Source organism: Peromyscus eremicus, chromosome 3, assembly GCF_949786415.1.
Source record: "Peromyscus eremicus chromosome 3, PerEre_H2_v1, whole genome shotgun sequence".
NCBI lineage: Eukaryota > Metazoa > Chordata > Mammalia > Rodentia > Cricetidae > Peromyscus > Peromyscus eremicus.
Window position 1 is genome coordinate 154,642,993 of NC_081418.1, and position 19,953 is coordinate 154,662,945.

The window sequence follows — 19,953 nt, forward strand, 5'->3', positions numbered from 1 at the left end:
TTGATGAATTTGTAGGAGGAAAGTCTTTGTGTATCTCTGATGTTTCAGGGTCAGTCAAAGGGATGGATGCTGGCTCGGGGATGTGCCATGGCCCTCCATACGGTGTTCCAGATTGCCTTCTAAACATTTACAACAATTTTTACTTCTACCAGAGTCATGGGAAATGATAGGACTACCTCCTTTTCTCCCCCTTGCCCTCTTTAAGGCACCTTGGTCTGTATTTTTCAGTATTAATTGATTGGTGGATATTACCACAATATAAAACCTGTCTATTTTCATGGTTGGGTTTTGTGGTACTGAGGGTGGAACCCGTGGCCCCATGCATTGCTAGGCAGGTGCTGTCAGTCAGCCCTCAGTTGGCACAGCCAATCACAGCCATGTATTTCAGAGCTAGGAAGCAAGGCTGCCATTTCTCTGACCTTGTTGCCGTTTCCCGGTGTCCCCTAGCTCCCTCCGTTCTGGCTGCCTCTGGGCTTCATGCCCTCCATACACTTGTTTTACCATCTTTTACAGTCAGACGAGGACAATAAACTCTCAAAGATGGATGAACACACATATTTCAAACTAATATTTGAATTCTCTAAATAATCTCTCCTCCTGTCATGTTTTTCTAAGCTGAGTTTTTAGATACCAAGACAGAACTACTTTTTAATTGTGATGTGATAATGCATTAGATGAAAGTGTCTTTCTGTGCTTTCTCATTCACAGGTAGAGGGCTGATAGAGAGCCAGAGCCTTGCCCTTACGGTTTCTAGTCACATGAGCCCAGGGACAAAACTCACAGCTCCTGGACCTGTCAACTCACTTATAATGGAGTTTCCAAGGAAACGCAAAGGAAGTGATTCAGAGCCGGCCCAGTAAGTGTGTGTTCTTCTAACTCCATGAAATCTGTCAGTCAGCAAAAGGAGACCATGCTTATATCTTTATTTCTATGTCTGTGGCAGCAAAGCAGCTGGTCACTGCCTACCTCTACCTGTCACTGACCTTGCCTTCCAGGGCTGGTGATGATGGATGTTCAGGAGGCTCAGCTAGAATCTGAAGGAGATGTTGGTGCACAATCAGTATCAGTACGTAATGCTCATGGTCACAGCTCCCCTCCTTCCTCACCAACATACTCCATCAAGAGCAAAACATTCATGCATGTTTGGCCTCTGGTCACTTCACTGAACACCCAACTTACCAGTTAAAGAATAACCAGGCCTTGGTGATCTGTGGTCAGTTTAATCACATGAAGCTCTTGTTTCCATAGTTACTAAGCCAGGTAGATAACGAGATGATACCCTTATTACTTGCTTGTTTGTTTTTGTGTTGCTGGGAATAAACCCAGGACCCTAAGTGTGCTAGGCAAGATTTGCATTTCTGAGCCACACCCCAGATCCTCACTGGAGGATTCTAGGCAGGAGCTCCACCACTGAGCCACACTTCAGCCTGTCTCCCGCCCCCCCCCCATGCATCCTGTAGCCTGAGATTCTTTTATTACTCCCCCAAAGCTAGGATTATACATTAAATTGTTTGGGACAGATCTTAGGATGGCACTGTATGTGAGTGGGACAGCTGGGGACAGTTCCCACCATACCTGAAAGTTCTGAGTGTGGTGGGACTGTGTTCCCCAAAATATTGTGCACCCTAATAAACTCATCTGGGGTCAGAGACAGAACAGCCACAATATTAAACATAGAAGTTAGGCAGTGGTAGCACATGCCTTTAATCCTAGCATTCCAGAGGCAGAAATCCATGTGTTCAAGGATACAGACAGGCATGGTGACTCACGCCTTCAATCCCATAAAGTGAGCCTTTAATCCAAGGGAGTGATGGTAGAAAGGAAAGATATATAAGGTGTGAAGACCAGAAACTAGAAGCATTTGGCTAGTTAAGCTTCAGGCTTTCGAGCAGCAGTTCAGCTGAGAACCACTGGGATGAGGACACAGAAGCTTCCAGTCTGAGGAAACAAGACCAGCTGAGAAGTTGGCCAGGTAAAGTTAGCCGTGGCTTGTTCTGTCTCTCTGATCTTCCAGTGTTCACCCCAACACTTGGCTCCGGGTTTGATTTTATTAATAAGAACTTTTAAGATTCCTGCTACATTCTGAGTTAGAGAGGAGAATACAAATAAGCCTTCTAGATCTTTTTAAGTCAGTTCTCACAAAGATCCTTCATCTTTTAGCTTTGATCCCCAGGACAATGGTGCTGGTGTGATTTGTGATTCAACCATAAGCCTCAAAGTACTTCCCAGGCCAATTGCACATGCCTGGGAGGTTTCCTCCTGATCTGGCTGCCTGTACCCCCGTTTCTCTCCTCATTAACAAGATGTACGGTAGGAGAGCAGCTGCCAAGGACGGTCACCTCCATCTTGAGTTATTAGTTGGTAACAAATGATAGTTCCTACTATGTTTATTTTTTTTGTGGAGGGTGGTGGTCTTTTTTTGCTTTTTAAGACATAATTTCTGTATGTAACACTACCTAGGCTGGAACTCATTCTGTAGGACTTGTAGCTCAGGCTGGCTTTAAACTCCATAATTCAGGGAGGGTTTTTGTTCCCCTGTTAAGCCCCTAGGAGTAGTCTCATAGACATACCTGAAGGTGTGTCTCCTAGGTAATTCCAAATCCTATCGGGTGACGATGAGCTTTACTATTGCAGGGATGACCCAAGGCCTCCTTCCTTCCAGGTCAGAGTTCATGACAGAAACAATGGGGAAACCTTCCCCAGAGCCCCTTTACCCATCTATTTCAACAAGAATAGAAGTAGCAGCGCCCAGTGGCAGCAGGCAAGGTAATCCGCCTGGTCTCCCTGCTCCATGAAGAGGGTGCAGTATGTGAAGGAAGTAGGCTTTGCTCATTGTGCTCCTCAGAGGTTTGCCCTAGCCTGGTTCTCCTTTGCTCCTACCATTTTCCATGATTTTTCAAAGTGTAGTTCTTGCTAAGTGCTGGGTATGTGCAATAGCTCACTTAGGGTGACATGTGAGCAGTTTTGTTCCCACAGCCCCAGATTGTTTAACACTTGTAAAGACCCCGTGAGAACTGTCACTTCCTTATGGCACTGTTGGCTTTGGGTGGATAGTTGATTCTCTCAAAGGAACTGTGGCCAAGATCCTGTGCTATGTAATCATTCAACATTTATTAAGAACCTACTGTATGGGGCTAAAGAGATGTCTCAGCATTTAAGAACACTTGTTGCTCTTTCAGAGGACCTGAGTTTGAATCCCAGCACCCACAAGTGTCTCATAACTGCTTGTAATTCCAGCTCCAAGGAATCTGATACACTTTTCTGGCCTCCATGGGCACCCCCTCTAACACACACACACACACACACACACACACACACACACACACACACGGGGGGGGGGGGGGAGAAACAAATAATAAAATCTTTTAAAAAAGATGTACGTATACACACACACACACACACACACACACACACGTATGTATGTGCACCACATGTGTGCAGTTCCCTCAGAGGCCAGAAGAGGGTGTCAGATCCCCTGGAACTGGAGTTGCAGGCAGTTATGAGTCACCTGTGGATGCTAGAAACTAAACTCAAATCCTCTACAAGAACAGCAATGCTCTTAACCACTGAGTCATTTCTCTAGCCCTCAAAAACAAAACAAAAACCAAAAACCCTACTATGTGACATCTGGAGAGTAAGAGGCTGAGAAAGTGATGAGACACACTGTGTTTTGAATGGAGAGCAATATCAGTGGGTGAGGATTGCTGAATGGTAATTGTGGAAGTGTGTAGCATAGACCAGCTGAGGAAACATTAGAAGGAAGCTTGGTTTAAAAGGCTTTGGGAGCAGTGGAGGGCCCCAGAGTGAGGCTGATGGTGGCTGAAGAGGAGGAGGCATGATTGTGGAATATTATAAAAACTAGACTCTACTGAGCCTCATGGCTGTTTGACCCTTTGAGGAAAAGAACAGGTTGAGAATGAATCTCCGTGTGTGCCGCCAGCCAAGGCCCACCACATGGAGGGAAGAGCACGCAGGAGTGGGGGAAGGAGACTGAAGGAGGCAGATGTGGGGATGCATTGGCTTGGAATTTCTTTAGTTGCATTGGGGAGCATTCAGGGACAAGTCTGCTTCCAAAGGCTGGAGTGGGGAGGGATGAGAAACATTTTTACAGTTCATAGTCAGGGAGCCGTGCAGAGCCTCGGGAAGGGGGGCGTTCTCCTAGGGTGCTCTGCACTGGGGAGACAGGCACTGAGCCGGGGATCTGATGACACCAATCTTTAAGGAGAAGGGAAGCTGAGTAAATTGTCTATGTGCTGAGCTGGGCATGGAGAACCAAGGAGGACGAGGAGCAGGAGGGAATACAGAAGCCACGGGTGAAGGAAGACCTCCAAGCTAGTGGGATGCTCAGGGGGTGGAGACCTCACGAGCCTGGCAACCTACCTGAGATCCACCTCAGAACCCATGAAAAGTGGGAAGTGACCCGACTCCATAGAGGTGTCGCCTGAACTCCGTCTGTGTGCTGTGGCATGCACCATGATAGTGGTGACAATGATGATAGTGGTGGTGATGATGATAGTGGTGATAGTGGTGATGATGGTGGTGGTGATGGTGATAATGGTGATGATGATGATGATAGTGGTGATAGTGGTGATGATGGTGGTGGTGATGGTGATAATGGTGATAGTGGTGATAGTGGTGATGATGGTGTAGTGGTTATGGTGGTGATGGTGATGATGGTGATGGTGATGATGATAGTGGTGATGGTGGTGGTGGTGGTGATGGTGATGATGATGGTGGTGATGGTGATGATGATAGTGATGATGGTGATAGTGGTAATGGCGATGATGGTGATGATGGTGGTGATGGTGATGATGGTGGTGATGGTGACAGTGGTGATGGTGATAATGGTGATGATGATGATAATGATGGCGATGGTGATGATGATAGTGGTGATGATGATGGTGGTGATACTGGTGATAGTGGTGATGATGATGATAGTGGTGATGGTGGTGGTGGTGATGGTGATGATGATGGTGATGATGGTGATGATGATGGTGATGATGGTGATGATGATGGTGGTGATGGTGACGGTGGTGATGGTGATAATGGTGGTGATGGTGATGATGGTGGTGATGGTGACGGTGGTGATGGTGATGATAAATAGTAGTAATTGAAATAGAAATTATAAAACCCTTCCTAGGATAGTGGGTAGAAGCATGGGCTTGTCCTTGGTTTGTGCTTTGAAGACAGGGTCTGGATGCATAGACCTTGAACTTGCAGTTGTTTTCCTGCACCAGTCTCCAAAATGTGGGGATTACAGGCTTGGGCCACCATGATTTTAAACATGGAGAAACTTCAGTGGAAACCGTGGGCTTTCGGAGGACCAGGTGGAAACGGAAGACTGAGTCAGCGACAGTACTAGAATTCACAGCGGTGTCTTCCGAGCAGGGCTCTAGCACTTTCTAGACGTAGTCAGGAGCTGGGTGGGAATGAGGATGACAGCTATGCAAATGTCAGGTCTGTTCCACAGGAGGGAGGGAGAAAGGAGACCACAGCCCTCAGACCACAGATGTCCTAGCGTAGGAAGTGCATGGTCAAAGCCGTTGGGCGTGGTGGAGGTAAGATGCTTTTACAAGCACTTTTCCCAGAAGCTCTGGTGTCTCGCGTAATGCAGCCTTGAGGAAGAGCATCCTGAGTGTGGAGGGCTCCACACCCTCAAGTGCCTCTGGGCGACAGGGTGAGCATTAGCCAAGGAGGTTCTTCCTCCCTCCCAGGGAAGCGCACAGTCAGATGGAAAAGCGTCGGAGGGACAAGATGAACCATCTGATCCAGGAGCTGTCATCTGTGATCCCTCCACTCAGCCCTGCAACCCCCAAACTGGACAAGCTCAGTGTTCTGAGGAGGGCGGTGCAGTACTTGAGGTCCCTGAGAGGTAAGACCCACGCAGAATTATACCCCTTGTCTTCATGTGAGCAGATAGGCTGACAGACACCAAAAACCTCAGATGGAAGTGGAGACAGGCAGATTAGGAGCTCAAGGCCATCCTTGGTAACATAGGGAATTCAAGGCCAGCCTGTGCTACCTGAGACCTTGTCTCAAAGCAAACAAAGTATAAAATGGATGCACACTGCCGCCTTGTGGTTCCTGTTTATATCTCCACCTGTAAAGCCAAGCACAGAGCAAGGATTTCAGAGATCAGGGACCACAGAGCAACTTTACCAGGCAGTGGTTGCTGGAGAGAGCAGAGCTGGGACTTCTTTTCTGTGCTTGGAGATCTGGGTTCTATCAGTCTGTTGAGAAATGAAAGTCTCTTTTACCCACTCCTGAGGCTTGCGTAAGTTACCTGGAATTCTCTTGAGTCTTTAGCAACAAAAACTTTTAGATTCCACCGAGGTCATTTGATTCCATCCCAGAGATTACCCAAGCACCTTCACATTAGCGAAGCCATGAGAAACCATGAGTCAGTCAGCTAATTCAACACACATGAATTGAACACTAGTTATAAACTTATTCTGTACTGGGGAAAGGAGAGAGAGAGAGAGGAGAGAGAGAGAGAGAGAGAGAGAAGTGAGGTCATTGTCACCTGGGTGTGGGGACAGTGAGATGGCTCAGCAGGTAAAGATGCTTGTCAACAAGCATGACAACCTGAGTTTGGTCCCCGGGACCCACATGGTAGGAGGAGGGAACCGACCCGTCCATACACACACAAATAAATAAATGTTTTAATATGTAACAAAAAAGCTTCTAGTGTGGGATGTGTCCCGGCAGAGGTGTGTATGTGCTGAAATGAACTATGGGAACTCAGCAGGGGAGACATTCTCTAAATCCATAGCCATTCCTGGAGCAGAAGTATATGATGTCATGGCCGTTCTCAGCCACCATGTGGCTGGCTACTTGTCCACACAGCCTGACCAAGCCTGAGTCAATCAACACATTAGTGACATCGCTTAAGACACTTGGGTCTGTGCTCCAGGGTGCTTCTCCCAGCACAGCCAAACTTATTCTGCAAAACCTTAGATATTGACCCTCAGAGGGTGGCCTGTGAATTGTGTTATAGACACACAGTCAGAGGGCAGCCTGTGGATTGTGTTATAGACACACAGTCAGAGGGCAGCCTGTGGATTGTGTTATAGACACACAGTCAGAGGGCAGCCTGTGGATTGTGTTATAGACACACAGTCAGAGGGTGGCCTGTGAATTGTGTTATAGACACACAGTCAGAGGGAGGCCTGTGGATTGTGTTATAGACACAGTCAGAGGGAGGCCTGTGGATTGTGTTATAGACACACAGTCAGAGGGAGGCCTGTGAATTGTGTTATAGACACACAGTCAGAGGGCAGCCTGTGGATTGTGTTATAGACACACAGTCAGAGGGAGGCCTGTGGATTGTGTTATAGACACAGTCAGAGGGAGGCCTGTGGATTGTGTTATAGACACACAGTCAGAGGGAGGCCTGTGAATTGTGTTATAGACACACAGTCAGAGGGAGGCCTGTGAATTGTGTTATAGACACACAGTAGGAGGGAGGTTTGTGGACTGTGTTATTTGGGTCCCAGGTGAATTACTGTAAGGGCTGATGAGATGTTTTTGCCCCTACTGCTCAGCAGTTATTTTCAAACTAAGGAAGCCAAGAACAAATGTCCCCCTGTCCCGTACCTCCACTCAGTGCCTGGTAAAATACACCCGATTACTGAAAAATTAATCAAGGGCTTGGATGGCATGAAAATGGTTGCATTGCCACAAATGTTTCAAACACTTCTTAGTTCATTTGTTTTTTGTTTTTTGTTTTAATTTATTGATATATTATGTATACAGAGTTCTGCCTGTATATATCCCTGCACGCCAGAAGAGGGCACCAGATCTCATTATAAATGACTGTGTGCCACCATGTGGTTGCTGGGAATTGAACTCAGGACCTCTGGAAGAGCACTCAGTGCTTTTAACCTCTGAGCCATCTCTCCAGCCCTAATTTGTTTTTGTGTTATTGCAACAGGCTTTCATTTGGACCTTGAATTCAATATGTAGCAAGGCTGGTTTTGAACTTCCACCTCTCCTATCTCTGTGTCCTGGGTGCTAAGATTATATGCATGCACCTGATAGACAGCTCTAATAGCTTATTGTTATCAGTATTACTATTACTGTTATTTGGCTTTTCAGTACACTGTTTCCTGGAACTTGCTCTGTAGACCAGGCTGGCCTTGAACTCAGGGATCCACCTGCCTCTGCCTCACAAGTACTGGGATTAAAGGCATGCACCACCACACCTGCTTAAAAAAAACAAACAAACAAAAAAATTTTAATTAAAAAAAATGTGTGTGTGTGTGTGTGTGTGTGTGTGTAAAATGCGAGCAGAGACCAAAAGAGAGGGTTGGACCCCTTGGTGCTAGAGCTCTAGGCAGCTGTGAGCCTCCCAATGTAGTTGCTAGGGACCAAACTTGGGTCCTTTGCGAGAGCAGTCCATACTCTTAACCACTGAGCCATCTCTCCAGCCTCTAAGAGCATGTTCTTAAGTCCCTAGTGTCCCCATATGTGGCCGGTTTCCCCACAGCCTCAGGCCTGCCTGCCTAGACAGCCCTGTTCTGTCTCTACGATACCCTCGCTTACTTTCCTGGTTCGGAGCTCCCCTGTCTGGGTTTTGTAACTCACTTTTGAGGTGTGTTCCATTGACGTGTGTCACTGGCCAAGGCCTGTCGTCCCCAGACTGCATCCTTATCCCTCCCCAGGTCCTGGCTTCAGCCCCAGGGCTGGATGTTTTGAGGATATGGCTTCTGTCCTTTTCTGGTCACAGGCCAAACATGACCCAAGCTTTGCCCTAATGAACTCCTTAGCTTTTTGCCAATTTTCTAGTTGTTTCTTTTTAATGTAATGAGCTCTGAACTAAGGTCTCAAATGATACTTCAGACACATTTTGTATAGTTTCACATATTATCAGAAGTTCCTATATAGTCTTTAGAGGGATTTCTTTTTTCTGAGACAGGATTTCTCTGTGTAGCCCTAGCTGTCCTGGAACTCGATTTGTAGACCAGGCTGGCCTTGAACTCACAGAGATCTGCCTGCCTCTGCCTCCCAAGTGCTGGGATTAAAGGCATGCACCACCACCGCCCGGCTTGGGTTTTTTTTTTTTTCTATTAATCCATAATGTTTGTTAAGAGTTCCAAAATTTTCCCCTCAGAGTAATTCACTTGAGCTTTAATAAACTAAGAAATCATCAAATATAGGTGTGGTTGCATTTTTTCTCTCAAGCTCTTACTCTCCATGTGTTTGAATATTAAAAATACCTAGGTTTAGTGGTTCACACCTCAGCATTCTGTAGTCTGAAGCAGGAGGATTGTTATGAGTTCAAGGCCAGCCTGGGCTGTAGAGACAGACTCTGGGGATATAGCTCTGTTGGTAGAGTTGGTAGAGTATTGGTAGAGCTTGCTAAGAATGTATGAAGCTCTGGTTGGATTCTCAGCACCACATAAACTGGGCATGATGGCACACACCTGTAATCCTAGCTCTCGGGAAATGGAGGCAGGAAGATCAAGAGTTCAAGGTCATCCTGGCCTATTTAGTGAATTCAAGGCCAGCCTAGAATATATGAGACCCTGTTTAACAAAAAGAGGAAGAGGAAGAGGAAGAAGGAAGGGGAAGAGAGAAGGGTCACCACTGCACCGTCATTGTAATGGCAGCAGCTCCTGGACAGTGTTCGCTGAGCAATCACTAAATTCCTTCCTCTATATTTTCAATCACTTTGGCCTATTTGTTTTTAGGCATGACAGAGTCTTTCTTGGAAGAAAATTCTAGACCCTCATTTATTCATGATAAGGAGCTCAGTCACTTAATCCTCAAGGTAAGTAGCTGGACATGGATTTGGATGGGGTTGGGAGGGGATTGAGTTTACCTCTGTTGTAGACATCAGAGAGCCTGTGTCTACATGTCCTTACCTTAGACACTGAAGGTAAGGACATAGCCTGATGAACTAATACCTCATTAGTTAGGAGGATGGACACTTCCCAAAGGAAGAGCAGTGGACGTGTCCACTGTGGATCCCTCACACCCGAGACACCCCCTCATACCCGAGACACCCCCTCACACCCGAGACACCCCCCACACCCGAGACACCCCCCCACACCCGAGACACCCCCTCACACCCGAGACACCCCCTCACACCCGAGACACCCCCTCACACCCGAGACACCCCACACACCTGAGACCACCCCTTCATACCCGAGACACCCCCTCACACCCGAGACACCCCACACACCCGAGACACCCCCTCACACCCGAGACACCCCCTCACACCCAAGACACCCCCCACATCCGAGACACCCCCTCACACCCGAGACACCCCCCACACCTGAGACACCCCCTCACATCCGAGACACCCCCTCACACCTGAGACCACTCCCCCTTATACCCGAGACACCCCCTCACACCTGAGACAGCCCCTCACACCCGAGACACCCCCCACACCTGAGACATCCCCTCACTCCTGAGACAGCTCCCTCATAACTGAGACACCCCCTCACACCTGAGACACCCCCTCATACCTGAGACACCCCCCACACCTGAGACACCCCCCACACCTGAGACACCCCCACACCTGAGACACCCCCTCACTCCTGAGACAGCCCCCTCATACCTGAGACACCCCCTCACACCTGAGACAGCCCCTCACACCTGAGACACCCCCTCATACCTGAGACACCCCCCACACCTGAGACACCCCCCACACCTGAGACACCCCCTCACTCCTGAGACACCCCCCACACCTGAGACACCCCCCACACCTGAGACACCCCCCACACCTGAGACACCCCCTCACTCCTGAGACACCCCCTCACTCCTGAGACAGCCCCCTCATACCTGAGACACCCCCTCACACCTGAGACATCCCCTCACACCTGAGACACCCCCTCACACCTGAGACACCCCCTCATACCTGAGACACCCCCCACACCTGAGACACCCCCCACACCTGAGACAGCCCCCTCACTCCTGAGATAGCCCCTCACTCCTGAGATACCCCCTCACACCTGAGACACCCCACACACCTGAGACAGCCCCCTCACTCCTGAGACACCCCCTCACACCTGAGACACCCCCTCACACCTGAGACACCCCCCCACACCTGAGACATCCCCTCACACCAAGGACCAGCCATGGTCACCACCTCCTCAGAGCCACCCCCCTGGAGTCCAGCTCCTGCGGATCTGTCATCTGAAGCTTAGGGAAAGAGTCATTCAGAACTCTGTTGTCATGACCTCATTTTCTCACAGGCGGGGCTTTCAGACTCCACAGCAGAAAATTTGGTGTCTTGCCATGTGCTATGACATAGGTTCATGTATAATTTTGTTCATTTTTCTTTAACTTTGAAAAAAAGTTACTATTTTATTTTAACTTAATCTTTAAGGTTTACTTTTTATTTATGCATATGTGTTTGTGTCTGCGTGTGTACATGTGGGAGGGGGTGCCCCCAGAGGACAGAAGATCTCTTGGAGCACAGGTTATAGGCAGTTTGAATCACCTGATGTGGGTGCTGGAAACTAAACTCTGGTCCTCTGAAAGAACAGCAAGTGCTTTTAACTGTTGAATTGTATCTCCAGTTCCTGGACTGTAGGCAGACTTTTCTGTCCCACCAACCAGTTCCCAAATAACCACACAGAGACTTAACATTAATTATAAATGCTCGGCCAATAGCTTAGACTTGCTTTTAACTAGCTGCTATAACTTAAATTAACCCATTTCTATTCATCTATGTGCTGCTCTGAGGCTCATTTACCTCACCTCTGAACTTCCCATGTTCCTTCTTGTAACCCTGGATCAAGACTCCTCAGACTTTTTCCAGTATTCTCTCTGCTCCAAAAATCTTGCCTAGCTATCCTTCAATCAGCTTTTTATTAAGAATGAGAGCAACACATTTTCACACTGTACAGAAGGATTATTCCATAGCATGGGACAGTTAATTTAAAACATTTTATTATACTGATTTGTGGAGGGAGGGAGAATTCATGTCATGGCATGTGCACGTGTGTGTAGATCAGAGAACAGCTGGAGGGAGCTGGTTCTCTCTTTCCATCCTGTGGGTCTCAGGATTCAAATCCAGGTCATCAGCCTTGGCAGCCACTGTCTTTTCCCACTGAGCCGTCTTGCTGGCCATGAACAATGAATTTTGTGGATACAGAACAGTCTTTAAGTTGTATAATCATACAGAGTGCTTTGGAAGCACCAGTCATGGAGGGTTTTTCTCACTCATTACTTCCTATTCCGGCAGCTCTCCCCCAGCACGTGTCTACCTAACTCTTCTATTTGTTGCTGTCAGAGCACAGGGAAGGTAACTCAGTTGGCAGAGTTCCTCCCTAGCATGCACAAAATCCTTGATTCGCGCCCCCAGCTCTGCGCAAACCAGGTGTGGTGGTGAATGCTTGGAATCCTAGCACTTGGGCGGTGAAAGCAGGAGACTGGGAATTCAAAGTTGTCCTAGACTACATAGCAAGTTTGAATCCAGCCTGAACCACACGAGACTGTTTCCAAAGAGAACGTGCTACCCTGTGGAATACCACACTTGTGCCCCTGTCCATCTCTCCCCTTTTCTGGGCAGGTGGCTTACCCGAGGGATTTGCTGGCTGAGCAGAACAGAATTAGAGGATATATTAGAATATTTAAAATTTATTTTTAACATGTGGCACCATAATTAAAAAAGAATAACAAGGGTTCCTATCAAGAAGGTCCAGCCTAGAGAAATGGCTTAGAGGTTAAAAGCACTGGCTGCTCTTCCAGAGGATCCAGGTTCAATTCCCAGCACTAACTTGGTGGCTTACAACCATCTGTGACTCCAGTTCCAGGGGATCTGATGCCCTCTTCTCCCTTCATGGATACCAGGCACACATGGTGCACAGACTTACATGTAGACAACTCCACACACGCGTGCGCACGCACACACACATACACACACACACACACGCACACACAGACACGTGCACACACACGCACACACAGACACACACACAGACACACTCAGACACACGCACACACAGACACACGCACACACATGCACACACAGACACACACACAGACACACACACGCACACACGCACACACACACTCAGACACACACAGACACACGCACACACACACACAGACACACACACACACTCAGACACACACAGACACACGCACACACAGACACACGCACACACACATGCACACACACACACAGACACACACACACGCACACACACACACTCAGACACACACAGACACACGCACACACAGACACACGTGCACACACACATACATACACACTCAGACACACACACAGACACACGCACACACAGACACGCACACACAGACACGTGCACACACACACATACACACACATACACACACAGACACACACACGCACACACACACACACAGAGACACATACACACACACAGACACACACAGACACACACACACACAGACACACACACAGACATACACACGCACACACACACACAGACACACACACAGACACACACACATACACACACATACACACACACTCAGACACACACACAGACACACGCACACACAGACACGTGCACACACACATACACACACATACACACACACTCAGACACACACACACACGCACACACAGACACACACAGACACACACATGCACACACACACACAGACACACACACAGACACACACACAGAGACACACACACACACATACACACACACACAGACACACACACTCAGACACACACACAGACACACGCGTGCGCGTGCGCACACACACACACACACATACACACACACATACACACACACTCAGACACACACACAGACACACGCACACACAGACACGTGCACACACACACGCACACACAGACACACACACAGACACACACACGCACACAGACACACACACAGACACACACACAGACACACGCACACACACACACAGACACACACAGACACACACACAGAGACACACACACACAGACACACACACACACACAGACACACACACACACGGCCCCTCCTCTCCCAATTTGCACAGTAGCGCTGCTGCAAATGATATATTTTGAGATCTTTACAGGGTTTCTCTGCGTACCTGAGTGGAATTTGGCAAGGGCAATTTTATTTTAAAATGTTATCATATGAAGTAATGGATTTTACTGTAACGTTTTCACATATATATGTTTATACTTTGTTCATTTAGCCTTTCCCACCCCAAATGGTCCCCACTTCTGTCTTCATGTCACGTGTATTCCATTACCTTCTCTTTCTCTCCCTTTACCCTGTAATGTCTCCGCTTCCCTCTCATGGTCCGTGTGCCGTGACCCTGCACACACATAGTTTGATAATGAGATACCAATCAAATATTCTATAGCTAAACTTTTCATGTCAAAAATTTTAGAACTGAATTTGACATTCTCTATACATCATATAAAAAATTTAGGCTGAGACTTGCCAGCTCTCTTAATAGCTCTGTGAGTTTTAGTGATAGTGATTTCCTCAAAAGCTGAGGGAGTATAAGAGAAATGACTCGATTTTGGTTTTGTTTTAATCCTAGACAGCAGAAGGCTTCCTGTTTGTGGTTGGATGTGAACGAGGGAGAATTCTCTTCGTATCTAAGTCCATCTCCAAAACGCTGCAGTATGACCAGGTATCAAACCACCGTGTTTTCCACATGGTCCGGATTCTTTTTAACAAATCCTAATTTGAAGCTGTGTGTGACTCCTCCCTTCCCTTGGCGCTAAGTTAGAGCTTAGAGCGAGTTGGAAGACAGTGGGAAGGGTGAATTCTGATGACCATCATTGGTGTCTTCTTCAGACACCGAGAGGTGATGTCACTTTCTGAACCTTAGCTTTGTCCGTGTCAGAGCGGTACCTGCGGTCAGGATGAAGTGACTGAACAAGATGTCATATTGGAGTCTCTGCAGAGTGTTGGTCACCCTTCCTGGTCCCCTCCAACAGTCACATTATTGCTCATTACTAGTTCTAGGCATTGAATACGAGCTTTGATTCGGCTGCTGACAACACACTCAAGTCATGTTCATCTAACAGCCTGCTACTCATCTCCTCCAAGTTACACTCCGCTTGCTTTAGGTAGCTACTCGGGAGCTGTCCCCAAAGCAGGCCTGCAGAGCACGTGTGTGGCTGTAGAACCCGGGCGAGCACGGCTTTGACGGGAAATGCCTCCTTCTGGCTTCTGCTGCTTTCAATTTTAGCTTAGCAGGTAATGAGACAAATGGCAGAAGGCGAAGTCTGAGCCTCTGTGTGGGAGGCTTGAGACTAAAGAACCCCAAGCTGGAGACAGCTGGGAACATAATGATGTAAGAACAGATAATCCATCTTCTAACTGGAGCTAATTGGAAAATAACATACATACACACATATACATGTGTATGTATACACACATATACATACATGCACATTTGTACACATAAATGCTTACACACACATGTGCACACAAATGCACAGATCCATAGGTAACTAACAGTTCAAGACAACCTTAAATTCCAGATTAGTGACATGGGTTGATGTCCACTGGGACTGACTGTGTGTCTGCAGCCATTGAAGACTCTCCCTGTCTGCTCAGGAGAATGTCGGGTCTAGTTCTTGGCTTTTCAGAATCAGAAACCTGGCACTACTGAGTGAGTTCTCAACATGGACTCGTATTAACCAAGCATACGATAGACTGATTCAAAAGCGGATCACTGGGTCTTTAGTATGAGCTCTCTAACCGGCTGGTCCACTGGTTTTGTCTCCCGCAGAACATCCACTGGGGAACTTGTGAGAGGATGGGCTTCTCATCAAAGTGGGGTGTAGGGGGTCTTTAGGGTGAAAACAGGACAGGAATCTCAGGCTGTGAGTCAAGCGTCTAGAGTCCAAGAAGCAGTTGGCTGAGCATCCATAGCCATGGAATTTAGCTTAGAGAGGATGGGTGAGAGGCACATGCCCAAGAGCCCCGTCAGTGCTCAGAGGCTGAGGCAGGAGGAGCCTGAGTTTGAGGTCAACCTGGGTTAATAGTTAGAGGCAAAGAAAAATACCACTAAAAAGAAAAGAAATGGAGGGAGGGAGGAGGGAGGGAGGGAAAGAGAAGGGAGGGAGGAGGGGAGGGAGCAAGGGAGGGAAGGAAGGAAGGAAGGAAGGAAGGAAGGAAGGAAGGAAGGAAGGAAGGAAGGAAGGAAAAACACACCTTGGACTGAGTTTAGAAAGGACAATGAATTTTACAGGAGACATGCCTTTATGTTGGGAGTTGTCGAGTGGGAAGTGGGCTGAATGTTGAGTTTGCATTTTCTTCACGTGTTGAGTCATGATATGGCAGATGTTCTGGGCTTCATTTTCTATACATACACACACACACACACACACACACACACACACAGAGGAATGGATAGACACACACACAGACACATACATATGCAGAAAATGAACTTTAAATCCCAATGCCTTAGAAACAACCCTGAATTGAGAGATATTAAGTAGGGTTTACACAATAACAGGATTTAAGGGAAAATCAGAAGTCAGTATTTGTATGTGGTTTATATGTATCTTTCCTGATACAGTTTCAAATGCATTTTTAAAAAATTTTATTTTACGTATGAGTGTTTTGCCTGCTTGCCTGTCTGTGCACCACATGCATGCATGTGTACCACAGAAGCCAGAGGAGGGTGTCAGATCCTCTGGGACTAGAATACAGATAGCTGTGAGCTGCCCTGTGAGTCTCGAGTCTTCTGGAAGAGCAGCACGTGCTTCCTAACAACTGAGCCATTTCCCCAGCCCCTCAGATGCATGTATATTTAAGCTTAAGGAAAACCTACCTTTGGGGGCTGGAGATGTAGCTCACTGGTAGAGGACTCTCCTGGCACGCACAAGGCCCTGGGTTTGATCCCCAGCACTGGGGGGAAAATCAACCTCTAACAAGGAAAGGGTATTTATCTTATGTGTGTGTGAAGAAATGTCTAAAAATGTCATAACTGATGTTAAGTGTGTGTCCACTTTTTTTAACAGGGCAGCTTGATGGGACAGAACTTGTTTGACTTTTTACACCCAAAAGATGTTGCCAAAGTAAAGGAACAACTTTCTTGTGATGTTTTCCCAAGAGAGAAACCTCTAGACACCAAAAGTGAGTTCTCCCTTCAGGGTGCTCACGTCTGTCATACTGATAAATTTTCTGTCACTGTGGTAAATTACCATGACCAAAAGCAACCTAAGAATAAAGGGCTATTTTTTTTTAAAGTTGACTCTTTCAAAAGAATAGAATCTGTCATGTTGGGAAAGACATGTCGTGGAGGCAGGGACAGGAAACAGGTCGATTACAGGGGATGGGGAGAGAGAGAGAGAGAGAGAGAGAGAGAGAGAGAGAGAGAGAGAGAGAGAGAGGAGAGAGACAGAGAGACAGAGAGACAGAGAGACAGAGAGACAGAGAGACAGAGAGACAGAGAGAGAGAGAGAATTCCTTTACAGACATATACAATAAATGTATTCATATGAACGTGATGTGTGGAAATATATGATCACTTATAGTTTTCAATCTAAATGAAACTTTCATAAGACAATATTTGAGGTTAAAAAGTTGCTGGAGTTTTCTTCTCTTTTGTATATGGCCCAGATTTTTCTGGTATAAAAGATCTTGTACAACTGGGCTTGGGAAGTATATTTATTCATTATCCAAAGATACTTGACTTGTGAAAATGCTTAGTGCCAAACAATTATTTATGATGTAGAAACAGTGATTTAGGGGCAGAGAGGTGACTCAGCGGTTAAAAGCACTTACAACTCTTGAAGAGGACCCAGGTTCTGTTCCCAGCATGAACAGTGCCACTCACACCTGCCTGCAACTCCAGCTCCAGAGGGTCTGATACCCTCTCTTGGCCTCCATGGCGTGCACATGGTACACATATATCCACTCAGGTAAACACACATACATAAAATAAAAATGAATTTTTTTAAAAAATTAAGGGAAGAAAATTATCTAGTCAGCTATTAATTTTTTTAAATTTTTGGTTATTTATTTGTTTGCTTGCTTGTTTGTTTGAGACAGAGTTTCACTATGTAGCTTTTGATGGTCTGGAGCTCCCTAGGTAGACCAGGCTAGCCTTGAACTCTCAGAGATCCTCCTGCCTCTGCCCCCCAAATGCCGGGTTTAAAGATTATTTTCTTTTTTAAGAGAAGGAAAGAAGAGAGGATGGGAGGAGGTGGGTTTTAAGCATGTCTGTGACTCTTCTGTTCTTGTTCCTGCTGCTATGGAAGCCCCTCTGCAGGTTTACGGTCACGGCCACACTGGGCGACCACACATGCATTCTGGCTCCAGACGATCTTTCTTCTTTAGAATGAAGAGCTGTAAAATCCCTGTCAAAGAACAGCTTCGATGCTCACCCTGCTCAAAGAAGAAAGGTGGGACTCCTGGGAGAGCCGGTGATTCAGAGCCTGGTGTGAAACACAAGGTCCTAATTAGTTTCTATACAAGAAAAAGTACATTTCACAGTCAAGGCAAGAGATAGGGTGCAAACATCTGGGTGAGATCGTTTTAAACCAAGATTGGCTCACCACAAGGCACACATTCTCCTGCCCAGGATTTCCGTGGTGCCATTGAACTTGTAGTAGGAAGAGCCTAAGTTCGATTTGGGCCCAGATCTGGTGGCCTTGAACTTCAGCACTCAGGAAAAAGGGGCAAGTGGATCTCTATGAGTTCAAGGCCAGTCAGGGCTACATAGCAAGACCCTGTCTTAAAAATAAAATAAAATAAAAACTCATGTGGTGATATATTGTGCACCCTAATAAACTTGCCTGAGGATCAGAGGACAGAGTCAGTCACTAGATTAGACATAGAGGTCAGGCAGTGGTGCCACACACTTTTAATCCCAGCACTTGAGATCTCATGCCTTTGCTTGGGAAGTACACACGCCTTTAATCCCAGGAAGCAATGTAGCAGGGCAGAGAAAGGTATATAAGGAGTGAGGAAACAGGCTGAGGATTTCGTAGAGGTAAGAACTAGTGGCTGGCTGTTCTGCTTCTCTGATCTTTCAGCTTTCACCCTGATATCTGGCTCTGGGTTTTTGTTTTTGTTTTTTATTAATAAGACCATCTAAGATTCAAACAACAAACTCAAATGACAATGAAGTTTGATCTCTTTTTTAACATTTTTTGTGGTTTTTGTTTGTTTGTGTTTTGTTTTTTGTTTTTTTGAGACAAGGTCTCACTTTGTAGCCCTGGCCAGGAACTCACTCACTATGTTGACCAGGCAGGCCTCAAACTCACAGAGATCCACCTACCTCTGCCTTCTGAAGCACTGAGATTAAAGGTGCATGCTACTGTGCCCAGCTCTCAAGTAGTTTTTAATCTTGTGTGTGTGTGTGTGTGTGTGTGTGTGTGTGTGTGTGTGTGTACAGTGCCCACAGAGTCCACTTTGTTTCCTGCAGCTGGAATTTTACTCAGCTGTGAGCTACCTGATGTGGATGCTGGGAACTGAACTTGGGTCCTTTGAAAGAGCAGCAAGCACTGTTGACTACTGAACTCTCTCTCCAGGCCCTGGCTTGTTGCTTTTTGAGAGAGAGTCTAACTATGTAGTTCAGGCTGGTCTAGAGCTTCCGGCCTTCATCCTCCTGCCTCAGCCTCCCTAGCACTGAGATTTCAGGTGTGGACCACCTCACTGGCTAAAAAGTGGTCTTTATATAGGACTACATGATTCTATGTATTTATAAATTTTGGTCCAAATCTTTTTTATAGCCACACATGAAGGAAATCACACATGTTAACATATTAAGCATTTACTCTGTTCATGATACTGTGCTGAGCATTTTTAATTCTCATGAAAGTATTCTGATGTCTATCTTAGAATCAAGGAGGAGACACTTGAGAGGCTTAATAAACACCCAGTCACCTCCTTCTTACCAGGGCTCTGTGGGTACAGCGCCTAAGGCAGGGGCTGTCCCTAGTAATTGTTTTTTTTAACTACAGGGAGAGCAGTTATTTCTTGTTTTCATGCTGAGAGTGAATACATGTTGCTTGTCTTTTTGAATTCACAG

The 19,953-nt window shown here is 46.7% G+C and overlaps 1 protein-coding gene across 8 annotated transcripts in view; it reads left to right on the top strand.

The window, feature by feature from the left end:
• Positions 1–752: 752 nt before the first annotated feature.
• Bmal2 (basic helix-loop-helix ARNT like 2) overlaps positions 753–19,953 on the top strand; it is a 38,110-nt gene continuing 18,909 nt past the window's right edge. For 2 of the 8 annotated variants that reach the window (XM_059257002.1, XM_059257003.1), the window contains exons 1-7: positions 753–856; positions 2,663–2,766; positions 5,720–5,872; positions 9,693–9,772; positions 14,494–14,586; positions 16,937–17,051; positions 18,179–18,322. In XM_059257002.1, the coding sequence (XP_059112985.1) occupies positions 759–856; positions 2,663–2,766; positions 5,720–5,872; positions 9,693–9,772; positions 14,494–14,586; positions 16,937–17,051; positions 18,179–18,322 (787 nt within the window). In that variant the 5' untranslated portion in view covers positions 753–758. Of the gene's footprint in view, positions 857–2,662; positions 2,767–5,714; positions 5,873–9,692; positions 9,773–14,493; positions 14,587–16,936; positions 17,052–18,178; positions 18,323–19,953 lie in introns of all 8 variants that reach the window. The other 6 variants (XM_059256999.1, XM_059257000.1, XM_059257004.1 and 3 more) reach the window with 4 other exon arrangements.